Source organism: Parambassis ranga, chromosome 1 (assembly GCF_900634625.1).
Source record: "Parambassis ranga chromosome 1, fParRan2.1, whole genome shotgun sequence".
NCBI lineage: Eukaryota > Metazoa > Chordata > Actinopteri > Ambassidae > Parambassis > Parambassis ranga.
The window spans coordinates 2,332,932-2,344,620 of record NC_041022.1 but is presented as its reverse complement, the minus strand read 5'-3'; the positions used below and the strand labels follow the sequence as shown (position 1 = coordinate 2,344,620).

General features: G+C 46.3%; 1 protein-coding gene across 4 annotated transcripts; it reads left to right on the top strand.

Moving 5' to 3' along the window:
• Positions 1 to 469: 469 nt before the first annotated feature.
• Positions 470 to 11,685, top strand: LOC114432212 (multidrug and toxin extrusion protein 1-like). Of its 4 annotated transcripts, XR_003670237.1 has the most exons (19): positions 470 to 755; positions 1,165 to 1,266; positions 1,351 to 1,419; positions 1,559 to 1,707; positions 2,413 to 2,455; positions 2,605 to 2,649; positions 2,730 to 2,827; positions 3,865 to 3,962; positions 4,177 to 4,358; positions 4,848 to 4,956; positions 5,143 to 5,218; positions 5,365 to 5,434; positions 5,546 to 5,678; positions 9,503 to 9,597; positions 9,680 to 9,743; positions 9,818 to 9,987; positions 10,734 to 10,838; positions 11,480 to 11,543; positions 11,613 to 11,685. XR_003670237.1 is itself a non-coding variant. In XM_028400096.1 (17 exons), the coding sequence occupies exons 1-17, from the start codon at positions 564 to 566 to the stop codon at positions 10,752 to 10,754; spliced, it is 1,716 nt and encodes a 571-aa protein (XP_028255897.1). In that variant the 5' UTR covers positions 470 to 563; the 3' UTR covers positions 10,755 to 11,142. The 4 variants fall into 4 exon arrangements, 2 of the variants coding, with proteins under 2 accessions (XP_028255897.1, XP_028255889.1); XR_003670235.1 differs by having other exon boundaries at positions 9,818 to 10,838; positions 11,613 to 11,683; XM_028400096.1 differs by lacking the exons at positions 11,480 to 11,543; positions 11,613 to 11,685 and having other exon boundaries at positions 10,734 to 11,142.
• The last annotated feature ends 4 nt before the right edge of the window (positions 11,686 to 11,689 follow it).

Genomic DNA, 11,689 nt, shown 5'->3' with positions numbered 1-11,689 from the left:
GAACATCTGGCAGGTGATTGGATGAACCACTGTCTGTTTCAACCAATCAGATCCAAAGGAAAACACAAGCTGGATGTTTAAGCTGTCAGACCACAGATGGAATGAGGTGTTTGCAGTGTTTGTGAGAAAAATATCGGGATTATATTATATACAGGGATTAATAAAGTAAAACTTAATCTTGAATGAATGTGCATTATATTATATTATACATACTTAACTCATCCCCATGGGTAAATTCAAAAAGAAATATGTTATAATAATTTTAAGTATCATTGTTTATCATTTATGTCTTGTTATTTAAATATTCATTTCTTGCACTACAGCGCGGTACCCTGAAGGTCACACCGTGCACTTGAATGCAGCATTAAAACCCGACACATCCTGGGGCTGGACCCACGAGGTGTGGGTGGTGTTTGGTGACACCTCCCTCGCCCACACCACGTGTCTGACCCCTCCTCTGGTTATCAGACTCGCTCCTGTCCCCTGTTGGACTCACTGCTGCCGCACCGCACAGTCCACCACCGGTTACCGGGACCTGCAGAAGAGTCGGTCTGTCTGTCAGTATGGACGGTTCAAGCAAAGCCCCGGTGGACTACACGGAGGGCGTGAAGGAGGGAGGGAAGGCGGCGGAGGCCTCTGGGTGCGTGCGGGGCTCAGAGGAAGGCTGGGGGTCCTGCCTGAAGAGAGTGCGGGAGGTTGTTCCGCAGCGGTACCGGGACGAGCTGAGGCAGCTCTTCAAACTAGCGGGACCGGTGGTGAGGCGCTGTTACATGATAAAGGGACATTTCACATCACAACAGGTCCAAATCATCAAGTACTGAGACCAGGCACAGCTGGCCTGCTGTTCTGTAGGAGATACAATATCAGTTTTGATTTGAGAATTTATTTTATTTGTTAAAATAATATCTGGATCTATGCTCTGATGCAGGCACTGTATGACAGGAGAAGCTGAAAAGTGTTTCTGTTCATTTTATATTGTCACAGATGAAAACAGCGTCCTCTTGATTTGGTCAGTATGGAGCTTAATCTCTGTGGATTATCATTATTAGAGCTGGATAAAGCCAGTAAATGGGATTGTGCTGAGATTTTGACATCTCTCTTCCTCACATGCTGTCTCCTTGTTAGGAGGAAGCTTTTTAAGCACTTTTTATTCTGTCTTCCCAGGTCGTCTCCCAGCTGATGGTCTTCATGATCAGCTTCGTCAGCACCGTGTTCTGCGGCCACCTCGGGAAAACGGAACTGGCCGGGGTGGCGTTGTCCATATCGGTGAGCAGAAGACCCGTCAGGGTGTGTGACGCCTGCTGAGCTTCTGCCTGTTCTGTGGTGTGTTATTTCAGTCATGTGTTTCAGGTGGTGAACGTCACCGGTATTTCCATTGGCACCGGTTTATCGTTGACCTGTGATACCCTCATATCTCAGGTAGGCAGCAGCAGATCTCTCTCTCTCTCTGTGTTTGTCTGACTGCGGCTCTCAGCTGCTCCTGGTGTCTCTGTTGGTGTCAGGTTCGTCTTCTTCTATTGTTTTTTATTTATTGTGTCCGCCCGCCTGTTTCACACAGACGTATGGGAGCGGTAACCTGAAGCGTGTCGGCGTGATCCTCCAGAGGGGGGTTCTGATCCTGCTGCTGGCCTGTTTCCCCTGCTGGGCCGTCCTCATCAACACAGAGCCCCTGCTGCTGGCTGTCAGACAGAGTCCAGAGGTCGCCAGGTCAGGCCCACCTGCAGCCTCTTTTCCAGTGATGGATGAATATATACCAGCTCTTATTTTGAAAGTCCTATATTTTATTCTGAAAGTGATTTATTTAAATGAAACACTTAGGTGCAGGTTATTTAAATCCCAGGGATTTGAGGCGCACCATCAACAAAAAATCAATCAATACAAAAACTAAGAATCAATTTTTAAATCACTGGTTTAAAACACTTAAAATGGCCTTTAATTATCCTTATTAATGATAGTGCTGACATTAGCATGCTAAGCAGCTAGTGGCAGCCTGTATACCCTTGTGAATCAGTTTAGTATCTAGCCTGCCCTCAGTCCAACATGAGAGGAAGTGTTTGTTTTTAGCCCAGCACAGAGCTCCAGCAGTGTGTCTGTCTTTGTAGACTGAGTTTATTTTATGTTTTCAACAATGTTTGCGACCCAAAACTTAATCGAGCTAATAATGTTTTGTTTTTTTTGTCGCTCATAACAAGTAAACATGAAGCTTAAAGAGGCTAAAATGCTCCTCAAAGTGTTATTGTGTGAATATCTTTGCGTTTCAAGCGTCTGTAAGTTAAATACTTCATATGTGAATGATCTGTTTTGGCTTTTCGGTTAAATATAAACACACATAATGAGAAATGTTTAATTTTTTGTACAGCCGTGTTACAGACCGACACTTCCACTTATTTCTGTCTGTGTTCTTGCATGAAGGCTCTCCCAGCTGTATGTGAACATCTTCATGCCTGCCCTGCCGGTGAGTCCAGGAGTCTTTATTAATTACTAATTAATTGAATATTCTGCCATTCTGATCAGCCTCAGCTGTGAAAGTGAAAGTTCCATTAAAGGACTGATAGCTGTGTCGGTGCTGTTGCTTCACGCTGACTTGGTGTTGTCCTTCTTCAGGCTGCTTTTATGTACCAGCTGCAGGGGCGGTATCTTCAGAATCAGGTACAGTTTGTCGATATGAACGTTACAGATGCGCGCTGAGCAAAGTCATTAAAATCAATGATGAAATCTGCCGTTCACAGGGAATTATATGGCCTCAAGTCATAACCGGAGCCATTGGAAATATCCTGAATGCAGTAATCAACTACGTGTTCCTGTTCCCTCTGGAAATGGGCGTTGCGTAAGTATTACTCATCAACTAAATTGACATGTTTGTCATGTTTTACTAGATTAAAGTGGATTAACGCCTGTGTTATAGCGACACCTGCTGTTAGCATCCTGCACTGCACTGTCACAGTTTTGGGGTTTGTCCATCCTATATGTTGTGTAGCTAATGTTCAGCTAGCTTGGCTTGCAGCTCATGTTACTGATGTTATCATGAGCAAAATACAGTCTGAGCAAGATTCCTTATTGTTCACAGCTGACCATAATGTAGCTATGCAGAGCTAAGTTTGCAGCTAGCTGGCTAGCAGAAGGCAGTTGTTTGCATTTATATCACTTATTGGTAAAAGTTGTTAGTTGTAAAGTTAGCCGACTATCATGGTCGTATCAGATGGTATTTTGTTAGCGGTGAATTAGTGTAAAACATCAATTACTGTTTTTTTTCCAGGAAATTAGTTGATAAATAATATTTGGTAAATATTTACCTTTGGCTGTGTAAAGATGGACGCCATGAGCCCCCCCCCCAAAAGTGAGGTCCAAACATCTGGATCGCCCCCCGGTGGTGGCTGGCTGCACTATAGGTCGTAAAGCCCCGCCTCCTCCATGTTATTGGATGTAAGATGGACCTAACTAAAAACTAAAAGTACCTCAAATTACATTTTCCCCCAAGATGGTTTATGGATTGTTAGCTAGTTTTTATCAGTTTTATGGGAGTAGTCGCGCAAACAAGCTAATCTTAGCTAGCTAGCCTCAGTGTAGCTGCGCTGCATTGATTTGCAGCCATATTAGCTCCAGTGTTTGGATACCGTAAGTTAGATGCTGTGTTTGCATTAGCAGGCGAGTTAGCGTCACTGAAGTGCTCTGCATCCAGAGAACATTCCATAGTCAATTCACACACTGCAGATAAATCTGTTATCTATGCAGCCATGTAATCAATACATTATTATTATAATGTGATTCATCATTGTGAGGCTGAATTATTAAGTGTAATATAACAACAGAGATGTTAAATAATTGACTTGATGCAATCCAAAACCCTTTGTCTGTATTGTGTAGAGGATCTGCGGCTGCCAATGCCATCACACAGTACGTGCTGGTTGTCATCTTATACATTTACATCTGCCTGAAGGGTCTGCATAAAGCCACATGGGGAGGTCAGGTTCTTATTTTTCTATACTTTGTGTTGCATTCATTCACTGAGGAACTTTGTCATCAATATTTGCCCACTGAACACCAGGCGGTGTAATGTTTGACAGATGTCGTTCCAGTCTGTGCCTGTGGAATGCTTGTTTCTGTGAACTTTTAAACCCTTTTCCAGTGACTGAGTCTCATTATATCATATCATCGCCCATCCGCTCTGACCCACAGGCTGGTCGCTGGACTGTCTGCAGGAGTGGGGACCCTTCGTCAAGCTGGCCATCCCCAGCATGCTCATGCTTTGTCTGGAGTGGTGGATGTTTGAAATAGCAGGATTCCTGGCTGGTGTGATCAGCGAAGCCGAGCTGGGAGCTCAGTCCATAACGTACCAGCTGGCTGTGATAGCGTACATGGTAACGCCACTCTGTCCTAACTGTCTTATTTTCAGTTAGTGTGGCCTCATTGTTCACCTCACACATGTCTGTGTGCAGAATAACACACTCAGAAAAACACGAATCGTACAAAGATGACAGAAAAATACACTGGACTTTATACAAATGTGAATTACATGTATATGCAACATCTTTCTAAGTGCACACAGGGTGTGTGTCTGTGGATGAGACCCCCAAATGGGGCTCTGCAGCCAAATAACACTGGTTATCAATCAATAACCTGTGATATGCTTACAGCAAATGTCCTAATAGGATCTAAATCATCTACCAAAGGTAGTATTGTTAACCCCTGGTTGTCTTGGTGGGGTGAAGTAGAGGCTTTTTTCCTGTCTGGACCCAGGGGCCCATTAACTCATCATCCGTCCCCGCCCATATTATAGATATTGAACTTACTTAGATTTTTTTACAGTCTCTATAAACCAGTTCTTTACTCACTGCTTCTCCTTGCAGTTCCCTCTGGGATTCTCTGCTGCGGCCAGCGTTCGGGTTGGGAACGCTCTGGGTGCAGGAAAAATCGAGGAGGCCAAGCTGTCGTGTAAAGTTCCCATCGTCTGTGCATGTAAGAACACATCACGTGTGATTTAGTAGCAGGTTACTCCTGGCTAAGCTGTCAGAGTTAGCCTCTCTTAGCCTCTTAGCCTTAACCAGCTGTACCCAAACAGCTGGACTGCAGGGTTGCTGATGTCAGCAGGTCAATTCAGTCTCCTCCAATAGAATTCTTCTTCTTCTTCTTCTTGTTCTGCAGTCATAATTGCCTGTTTCGTCGGAGCGGGTCTGTCCATCTCCAGAAATGTGATCGGATACATATTCACTTCAGAGCAGTGAGTACACATGTTGTTGCATCAGTCAGCTGTGCCATGCATCAAACACTCACTACACAGTCACTCCTTTATTGTCTTGTATCATTGATTGGCTGATGAAGAGAAGCCTCGAGGTTCCAGCTTGAATCTCCTCTTTGTGTCCTCAGAGACATTTTGCAGAGGGTGTCTGAGGTGATGATTATATTTGGAGTCATGCATCTGTCTGACGCTGTTGCAGTAAGAACCCATCCCAGCATTTCACATGAAGACCCTCAGATAATATATATATAATATTAATAATATATAAACGGTGATGTTTGATCATTAATGAGTGTGTGTGTGTCTCAGGCCGTGGCTGGAGGCATCCTCAGAGGAGCAGGAAAACAGATGGTGGGCGCTCTGTGCAACCTGGTGGGATATTACTTCATCGGCTTCCCCATCGGCGTGTCCCTGATGTTTGCAGCACACATGGGCATCGTGGGTAAGAAATACTGCAGCTTCTTACAATGCATTAACCCTCTGAACACCAAGCAGCTGCTGGTTTACTTCTGTCATAGTATAAGTCAGTGAGGGCTCATTTGTTCCTGACGGTGGCTATGAAGTGTTTTTGTTAGTGCTGTGTTTTTCACTTGACATGGTGTTCAGTCTTCTTCTAACTGTGCTGTCAGTCACATTAACACTGAGCATGCTCAGTGAGGCCTGTAGGCTCCGGGATGTAGCTCTGATCAGTGTACGGTCTGATCTTGGACTCACTCAGCTGGGACGTCCACTCCTGTGAAGTGTGATCTTGACACGTTGTTAACACACACACCTGAACGCTGCAGAGCAGCAAACTGTCAAACTGTCTGCTTCTATAGAGCTCTGTACACCTGCTGATGATCAGCAGCACCTGCTGCAGCTCACTAAATTAAATCCTATGAAAGCTGTACGAGGGGACACTTTGTACCTCCATGTTTGTCATATAAACAATGACACAGTGAAAAAAGTTAACTGGTGTTGTTCATCTGGGGTCGTATTTGCCATATATTTAATATCAAGATGATCAGATGATTTTTATTTTATATGGTTTTTACAAAAAAACATCCATCCATCCATCCATCTTCCACCGGTTATCCGGGGCCGGGTCGCGCACACCCAGACTTCCCTCTCACCAGACACTTCCTCCAGCTCCTCTGGGGGAATCCCGAGGCGTTCCCAGGCCAGCCGAGAGACATAGTCTCTCCACCGCGTCCTGGGTCTTCCCCGGGGCCTCCTCCCAGTGGGACATGCCCGGAACACCTCCCCAGGGAGGCGTCCAGGAGGCATCCGAACCAGATGCCCGAGCCACCTCAGCTGGCTCCTCTCGATGTGGAGGAGCAGCGGCGCTACTCCGATCTCCTCTCGGGTGACTGAGCTTCTCACCCTATCTCTAAGGGAGCGCCCAGCCACCCTTCGAAGGAAACTCATTTCGGCCGCCTGTATTCGATCTCATTCTTTCGGTCACTACCCAAAGCTCATGACCATAGGTGAGGGTAGGAACATAGATTGACCGGTAAATCGAGAGCTTCGCCTTCCGGCTCAGCTCCTTCTTCACCACAACAGACTGGTACAGCGACCGCATTACTGCGGAAGCTGCACCGATCCGTCTGTCAATCTCCCGCTCCATTTTTCCCTCACTCGTGAACGAGACCCCGAGATACACAAACTCCTCCACTTGGGGCAGGAGCTCTCCTCCCACCCAGAGAGGACAAACTACCTTTTTCCGGTCGAGAACCATGGCCTCAGACTTGGAGGTGCTGATTCTCATCCCAGCCGCTTCACACTCGGCTGCAAACCGTCCCAGTGCACACTGGAGGTCCCGGCTCGATGAAGCCAACAGGACAACATCATCTGCAAAAAGCAGAGATGAAATCCTGTGGTTTCCGAACCAGATCCCCTCCGGTCCCTCGCTGCGCCTAGAAATTCTGTCCATAAAAATTATGAACAGAACCGGTGACAAAGGGCAGCCCTGCCGGAGTCCAACATGCACTGGGAACAGGTCTGACTTACTGCCGGCAATGCGAACCAAACTCCTGCTCCGGCCATACAGGGACCTAACAGCCCTCAGCAGAGGGCCACGGACCCCATACTCCCAGAGCACCTCCCACAAAATGCCGCGAGGGACACGGTCGAACGCCTTCTCCAAGTCCACAAAACACATGTCGACTGGTTGGGCGAACTCCCATGAACCCTCCAGCACCCTGCGGAGGGTATAGAGCTGGTTCAGCGTTCCGCGGCCAGGACGAAAACCACATTGCTCCTCCTTAATCCGAGGTTCGACTATAGGCCTAATTCTCCTCTCCAGTACCCTGGCGTAGACTTTCCCAGGGAGGCTGAGGAGTGTGATCCCCCTGTAGCAACAAAAAAACAGTTGCAGTTTAATGAAGGAGAGTAATATTGATTATAATATTGAATCACCTACGATGAAATATTCATCGTAGGTGCATGTCCACTGTGAGAGACATAATCTAAAAAGAAAAATCCAGAAATCACAATGTATGATTTTATTTGTATGATACAGCTGCAAATAAGTATTTGAACACCTGTCTATCAGCTAGAATTCTGACCCTCAAAGACCTGTTAGTCCACCTTTAAACAGTCCACCTCCACTCCATTTATTATCCTAAATCAGATGCACCTGTTTGAGGTCCTTAGCTGCATGAAGACACCTGTCCACCCCATACAATCAGTAAGACTGCAACTACTAACATGGCCAAGACCAAAGAGCTGTCCAAAGACACCAGAGACAAAATTGTACACCTCCACAAGGCTGGAAAGGGCTACGGGGACATTGCCAAGCAGCTTAGTAAAGAAAGGTCCACTGTAGGAACAATCAGAAAATGGAAGAAGCTAAACATGACTGTCAATCTCCCTCGGACTGGGGCTCCATGCAAGATCTCACCTCGTGGGGTCTCGTTGAACCTAAGAAAGGTGAGGAAACAGCCCAGAATTACACGGGAGGAGCTGGTCAATGACCTGAAAAGAGCTGGGACCACCGTTTCCAAGGTTACTGTTGGTAATGCAAGACGTCATGGTTTGAAATCATGCATGGCACGGAAGGTACCCCTGCTTAAACCAGCACATGTCCAGGCCCGTCTTAAGTTTGCCAATGACCGTTTGGATGATCCAGAGGAGTCATGGGAGAAAGTCCTGTGGTCAGATGAGACCAAAATAGAACATTTTGGTCATAATTCCACTAACCGTGTTTGGAGGAAGAAGAATGATGAGTACCATCCCAAGAACACCATCCCTACTGTGAAGCATGGGGGTGGTAGCATCATGCTTTGGGGGTGTTTTTCTGCACATGGGACAGGGCGACTGCACTGTATTAAGGAGAGGATGAACGGGGCCATGTATTGCTAGATTTTGGGGAACAACCAAAAGGTGGGTCGAGGCTGGGTCTTCCAACATGACAATGACCCGAAACACACAGCCAGGAAACCCAAGGAGTGGCTCTGTAAGAAGCATATCTAGGTTCTGGCGTGGCCTAGCCAGTCTCCAGACCTAAACCCAATAGAAAATGTATTCTCAAAGCTCAAATTCCGTGTTTCTCAGCGACAGCCCAGAACCCTGACTGATCTAGAGAAGAGCTGTGTGGAGGCAAACCTGGTGAAAAACTACAGGAAACGTTTGACCTCTGTAATTGCGTAAAAGTCTACTGTACCAAATATTAACATTGATTTTTCTCAGGTGTTCAAATACTTATTTGCAGCTGTATCATACAAATAAATTGTTAAAAAATCATACATTGTGATTTCTGGATTTTTCTTGTTAGATTATGTCTCTCACAGGGGACATGCACCCACGATGAAAATTTCAGACCCCTCCATGATTTCGAAGTGGGAGAACTTGCAAAATAGCAGGGTGTTATTTTCCTCAGTGTATCTGTGGATGCTCTCATTCATCCAGGTCATAGTCATTTCCGCTGAGCGGGGCAGTGGCAAATCGTCTTCAAAAAACAGCTGCCTTGATTTAAACTGCTGAATGTTGAAATGTTGAATATGACTATATTAAACAGTTAACAGCCTCGGACAAAAACATGGGAGTTCCACACATGCTATAGATACTTAACTACTTGCATTTTTGCAGCCTCTACAGACCAGGTGTTAGTCTGTTCTTTGTTTCAGATGCCAGTTAGCAGCTCAGTTACACACTACGTTTTTGTCATGGCTTCCTGCTTGTGCTGAATTTATGTTTTTTACAGAATCTTGTTTGTGCAAACACAGTATTATTCTTCCTGTGATTGTCACTTAAACCTGAAACACACTTCTTTGACCTCTGTCACAGGAATGTGGGCGGGACTCTCTGTTTGTGTGTTGATGCAGGCCATCTTCTTCATCACATTTGTGTGCAAGCTGGATTGGAAAAAGGCAGCTGAGGAGGTGTGTATCTGCATGCTTAGACTGATCTACCCACTTAATGATGAAGATTGTATTAACATCTCACCTTTTGTCCTCCGGCCAGGCAATGGTGAGAGCAGGAGTCCAGACGAAAGAAGAGAAAGACGTGTTCAGGATGGAAAACACAGGTGAGCAGCTGAACCGGGTCCTCCTCTGTGCTGCAGCATCTCTGTGCGCTCACTGTCCTCTTTCCGATCTCCAGACTCCAATCACAACCAGGCAGAGGCCAGCTGTGAGCGCGCCGAGGAGCCGCCTGCCCCAGGTCAGGCCAGAAGCACCACGGTGGGAGACGTCCTGTCGGTGACTCAGCTGGTTCTGCGGCGCGGCCTGGCGCTGCTGGTCATGCTGCTCATCCTCGCTGCAGGAATCGTTGCAAGTACCCTCATCACTGAGCTGCTGAAATGAAGGCTCTGACGGTGCAAAGCTGGTGACCATCGGGTCTGTAGTGATGTGAAGGTCCATCCAGGACCCGAAGGCCTCGGGAGTTCCTTACTTTACAGAGACAGTGTGCAGTGAGGCAGGCTGTGATCAGCGCTCCACCTGCTTCCCTGTCCTCTGAGGCAGCAGACGGACTTGTAATAGTGCCTTTTTCCTCTCAGTTCAGATGTTTCTTCGTTCTGCCTCTGTATAAAACCTTCATTCTGCTCGACATTAGAGCCACCTCTCTCATAGTAACGCCAGGTGCAGAGCATCACACTTGTTCCACCAGCTCGCTCCCTTCCTGCTTAAATCTTTAGATATATACACATATATAACCATGGACGGAGCGTCCGGGCCGTCACCCACAGGATCCTGAGTCCCTGCAGAAGGCTCCACCTCTCAGCACCATCACAGTCCACCCTAACTGCCAATGCAGGCAAAGAGTTGGAGGATGAGTGGAGCTGGAGGGATGGAAACCTGCAGATGTAGGAAACTAGTGAAATTAATAAACTGTAAGCACCACATTTCTCCAGGTGCCAGAATTTTGGACAAAAAAATGAACTATTATTTTTTAACCTGCGTTTTCAGAAGCTCAACCAGAGCCTTCAGATCAGCCACTTTTCCTGAATAATGTGTCATATGTGAGCAAATCATAGCTTCACAGTTGAATTTTTTTTTATAAAATCTTGTTTGTGCAGACTGTTAACATCTTTAAATAAGACTGGTAGAGAGCGCCTCAGGAGGGGTTCCATGGAGGGGTGAAGGACCTTTAATACGCACTGAGAGTCGGCTCAGCAGCTCAGGTACGGTGGAAGAAAGGGATGATTTTTAGAAATGTTTTATTTCCTGCCTTCAGTCCAACCGCACATTAATGTGAGTGTGTTTTCTGCAGAGCTCCAAACCGATGTAAAAACTTGATGTTATTTTTATTTCATGTTGCTTTTAAGAACCTTGTTGATATGTGTGTTATGTTTGTTATATTAATACGCACAAAAAACAGCCACTCTTCCAGCCAAATAAAGGAGTGGTGTCTTCCATAGTAATCAAACTGTACAAACCAAAGAAGAAGTGCCTGAGTATGAATAAATAGTTAGATAACTGATGTAACTGTTCGTGTGTGGAGAGTAACACTAATATAAAAGAACACAACAGGCTCCCTCGTGTGGATCAGTGGTGTAGTGCAGATGTATTGGGTGAAGCAGCAGGTGTGCATGCACCTTCACAGAAGGAACACATGTGGCTGCAGTGTTCTTCAGTTCATTTATTTTTAGCGTCTCCTACTGGCCGGGTAGAGGAGGAGGAGAGGCAGTACATAGGAAGACAGATGTTGTTATAAAGCGAGCTGAAGCACACAGATAACATGCGGGAAGCAGGGAAAAGAACGGCTTCAAAATGAAATAAAACTCACCGTTTACCATCGGCTGTGCCGCCTACGTCTTGCCAGGATTCAGAAAGCAGATGTGAGCAGACAGACCTGGACTGAGGCTGACAGCTGTTTGCAGTCAAAGGTACCTGAGCTGTTTGTGTGACAGGTTGCAGCTGGTTTCTGTCGCTTCATCCTCTCTTCTTCTTCTCAGTTCCAGGGCCTTGGCAGTTTGTCATTTAAGAGCTTCCACCAGAGGACGCTGTCCGCCTCCTCGTCACCTCCAACAGC

Coding starts and splice junctions, on each gene's coding strand:
- LOC114432212 (XM_028400088.1), top strand. CDS start 564: ATGGACGGTTCAAGCAAAGCCCCGGTGGACTACACGGAGGGCGTGAAG. Junction 3,963..4,176: donor GCATAAAGCCACATGGGGAG/GTCAGGTTCTTA, acceptor TCTGACCCACAG/GCTGGTCGCTGGACTGTCTG. Junction 4,957..5,142: donor AGTTCCCATCGTCTGTGCAT/GTAAGAACACAT, acceptor CTTGTTCTGCAG/TCATAATTGCCTGTTTCGTC.